The following is a 4,253-nucleotide window of genomic DNA, read 5'->3' as shown; positions in this document are numbered from 1 at the left end:
ACCCTTCTTTAGTCCTTTTGTTTTCTTTGGTCTTTCCGTTGGAACCACTTGTTTTAGCAAATAGGGATTCACATTTGGGGTAATGGGTTTGTCACCAAATAATGCTCTAGGCACATTAACACTATTCAATTAACACTCATATTTAATCATATAATTGTTTTCGTTTTATTTATTTGTTTCGATGATAAAAAATAAAGATGAATTGTGAAAATCATTTCCCTTTAATTAATATATTTGAAAAAGCAGGTGTGAGTTTGATTAGTTAAGCATAGTAGTGTGTCTGTCTCTTTGCATCTGAGTTCAAATCTTGCTTAACGTATATTACAGTAGGTAAACTATCACTGTTATATCAAAATATAAACAGATACGAGTTAAATCAAATAATCATATAGTGTGTTTGTTTATTTGTAATAAGGATGCAAATCTTCGACAAGACCTAAAAGATATGAGATAGATTTCTTGACCAAAATGACGAAATGCAAGTTGAATTTAGGGCAACAAAACCGCCAATTCTTGATCTTGAAGGGTGGGAAGGGAAACCAAAATCCATAATGGCTGAAATTGATTATTGCCAACAGTTCCCAACACATGAGAATTATGAAATGAAAGGGGAATTGAAAGAGGGACACAAATAGTAGTTAGTAGAGAAATAAGAAGAAATAAGTAGAAGAAGAAGAAGAAATGATTGCACAAGTTGTAATTGATGATGGAGGAGATAAGAGAAGGGAAGGGAAAGCCAATCCAAACCATCATTGCGAATCTTGGGACGGCCCTAGCTCCGCCATCATTTACAAACCCTAGCTACCCATAATTGTCTCTCTCTTCTTCTTCTTCCATATCCGTAAAGTCATTTTTATGACCACATTACCCCTATGCCTTTTATTTTGTTTTTCTTTTTTCCAAGTTTTTTTTTTTAAAAAAAATATTTATTTCTTGTACTGCAAAACCCGAAAAACCATCATCATTCACATGACGCCATATTCATCATCATCATCATAGAAAACCAAAAACTCTAAAATCTTTTAGGCTCCTAACCGGCCGCCTTCCATGCTTACACATGCATGATTGTTGTGTCAGATAGAGAGGGCATGTCCCCTTCCCTTTCTCTCTCTCTCTCTCTCTCCTCTCTCTCCTCATGAGGACAACCCTCTCTCTCTCTCATATGGTTGCATCGTTTCTCTCTCTAGGAAGACTGGTAGTGGTGGCATTGGCTCTATAAATTAAGGCCCTCTTTGTTCCTTCTGTCCCTCATACCAAACTCATCTCTCTTTTTCTCACTGCTACATCTTGTTACAAAACCAGAAGATTTGCTTCCTCGGCCCCAACGCTCTCTTACCAACCAAACCTTCTAAAGGTCACTTCTTTACTCATTTTACTAAAGCAAATATATACATACATATACACACACACACACACACACACACACATATTATACATATATATTGTAATTCACATTGTTTTTCGTTTAGTGTTCTTTGTGTGTTCTACACCTCATTTTGTGGAAGGAATGTTCGCCTTTAGAAACGTTTCACATTTTGGATTCTCCAACACTTATTGTACCAGATGGTTTCTCTCTCTCTCTCTCTCTCTCTCTCTCTCTCTCTAGAACTTATCACTTTTGTTCTTAAAAACTTTTGATCATTCATACCAACCTCTTGAATGTGGAAAAGGGTAAGATTTGTATTTGTGAATGCTCTTGTAATCAAACAAAGAAGTTTTAAGTTTTTGGCAGTTCCGAATACGTGATTTCGATCCTTTTCTTTCATCAGTGGTAAGCCGAAAGAAACCATTCTTTTGTTTTTCATTGAGTGCAGTTTTGGACTACTTATGATTCCATCTCTCTTTTTCTTTCCTAGCAAGACAACCCACCTATAAATATATATATATATATATATATATATCTATATGTCTCTGTATATCTAAATAATCTAACCTCAGTGCTCCAAAATTTGATAAGTTGCTCTGCTTTCTCCAGTTGTCATCACCTTCTTTTTGTGAAACTGTCATAAGTGCTTCCGGTAAAAGCACTGCACAAGCCAAGTCATTTCCAACCAAATAATTCTCTCACACCCAAATCTGTTTCTGGGTAACCTTTCTTTGATCCAATCTATTTCTCATTAAATCCATATGGGCATTTTTCCTTCCTTTAATTTTATTTCATATATTTTGTTCATTTTTGTGCATTTTTAATAGTAGTGTTACTGTCTTCATGTGCATTTTTGTGCATTTTTAATAGTATAATGTTACTGTCTTCATGTGAAATATGGCGAACTGGTTTTGTGCATTTTTGTGCATTTTTAATAGTAAAATGTTTTATGCCAATAAATAATATTATCTGAGATACCCTTTTTGTATTTCTTGGATTTGGTTTCAGTGCAACACAGGAATTTCAGACAAATTTCACAGCAATGGAAAGATTGAACTCAAAGCTGTACTTGCAGAACTGCTACATAATGAAAGAGAATGAGAAGCTGAGGAAGAAGGCACAGCTGCTGAACCAGGAGAATCAAGCCTTGCTTTCTGAGCTTCAGCAGAAGCTGTCCAAAAGTACTTCAAAAACAAAAGCCAATGCAGCAGCTGGAAATACACTTCCTGACCTCAACCTCAGCTCTTCCTCCACCCCAAATGCTAATGGTTCCACCAACTAATGATCTGATAAAATTAGTTAAAATTAAGTAAAAATGTGATGACCCCACTAGGAGGAAGAGGAGGAGGATTTAGCTTTTGTTTTTGTTTAAAATATTTAGCAACAGTGGTAGTTCCAGTTTTAGATACGAAATAGGACAATATGAAGTTGTAGTCTGTATCTTTTGTACCACCAAGGATGCCTCTGCTTCTTCTATTTCCATATATTTTATCAGTAATTTTTCTTTTGTGGGGTGGTTATTAAAAATTTCTGTACGACGAGGATGTATCAAGCTATCTAGCAAGCAATATAAATATTATTTTAGCTCTCTCTCTCTCTCTCTCTCTCTCAATATCCAAATTGGAACTAGTGTTCGTGCACCAATTCATACAAGCATATTTATTAAAGAAGAGTGACTTACAAGAAACAAGATATTAGGGAGGTGGTGAATTTGTTTCGGAAGTTATTTTCCTATTCATTATATCAATGCAATCTAATCCCATAATCCAATTTAGTAATGAAAATTATGATGTCTCTCGCTTTGTCAATATCAAATTTTCAGTTTTATTTTCCATCAAAAAGAAAAATGAAAATCAAATTTGTAGTCCCAAGTTTTCCATTTCTATCTAGTATGAAACACGTTAACCTAGCCTAATGCACATTTAACAGAGCAAGCCTCTGTTTTGCATATCACTTTAGTATTCACTCACCCTTTTAAAGAAGCACCTGAAAATGGTAGACATAGATTTGGTAAATGCTAAATTCCAGAATAAGTTGTGCGATATAGTAAATCACATGGCAAAGTAATCCGAATGTGGATGACGTGTTCGCCTTATGTGGCAGCGTCTATTGTAATCCCGTGCCCTTGCTCTGTCGTTAGTTCCTTTGCTACGTTAGCCTTTGCGGCTTTCTTTGTTCTTGGCCGGCCTCTGTGCCTTGGTATTGTATCCTTGGTTAAAAAAAAAAAAAAAAAAAAGTAACCCAAATGTGTACAAAACCAAGATCTTAACTGGCGAACTGGTTTTGACTAGAAATTATAATTTAGACAGCCAAAAAATAGAGAAAATTTGTTCTGTCAACAAAGATATATTAACTTTTGTTTGCATCACGTAATGATAACATAATGCGTAAAGAGATGTATTCTAACCGAAAGGTAGATTCTTTGTAGAGTAGGCAACATGAAGCACATGTAACGTACGTAATGATACAACTTAAACCTCACACCACGTACTAAGAAACAACAAAAAATTGGAGAATAACTTGCATAAACGGTGGACGGTAAGGTGATAGTTTTCAAAAACAATCATGTGTTACTAATATTATGTGTGAAAGTTAAAACATGTGGTGACACGTGATAGATTTGAAGCTTTGCCATATTCCCGTTCCTATTTCATGTAAGTCTCTATTAAAATGAATACATTATGTTTGTTTCATAAATGATTCGTATTAAAAAAAGGGATGTAATTTTTTAGTACAATAGATGGGCTAATATCCAGCAAAGAAACTAAGGGTGTATTGTATATGGAGTTTAATGGATTTTACTTGACCTTCAAATTCAAGTGTATTCTATATAAACTTTTCAAGGTTCAATAAAAAATTATAGAAACTTATTTGCAAACCTTTCTTC

General features: G+C 34.6%; 1 protein-coding gene across 2 annotated transcripts; it reads left to right on the top strand.

The window, feature by feature from the left end:
• The first annotated feature begins 1,177 nt into the window (after positions 1–1,177).
• LOC125469926 (protein LITTLE ZIPPER 4-like) lies at positions 1,178–2,956 on the top strand. 2 transcript variants are annotated; one of them, XM_048568165.1, is made up of 3 exons: positions 1,180–1,354; positions 1,976–2,086; positions 2,375–2,956. In XM_048568165.1, the coding sequence occupies exon 3, from the start codon at positions 2,409–2,411 to the stop codon at positions 2,646–2,648; it is 240 nt and encodes a 79-aa protein (XP_048424122.1). In that variant the 5' UTR covers positions 1,180–1,354; positions 1,976–2,086; positions 2,375–2,408; the 3' UTR covers positions 2,649–2,956. The 2 variants fall into 2 exon arrangements, with proteins under 2 accessions (XP_048424121.1, XP_048424122.1); XM_048568164.1 differs by lacking the exon at positions 1,976–2,086 and having other exon boundaries at positions 1,178–1,354.
• Positions 2,957–4,253: the final 1,297 nt, after the last annotated feature.

The sequence above is a fragment of a genome, unplaced genomic scaffold, assembly GCF_019419815.1.
Source record: "Pyrus x bretschneideri cultivar Hongxiangsu unplaced genomic scaffold, Pyrus_bretschneideri_v1 Contig47, whole genome shotgun sequence".
Taxonomy (NCBI): Eukaryota; Viridiplantae; Streptophyta; class Magnoliopsida; order Rosales; family Rosaceae; genus Pyrus; species Pyrus x bretschneideri.
This window is presented reverse-complemented; position numbering and strand designations above follow the sequence as displayed.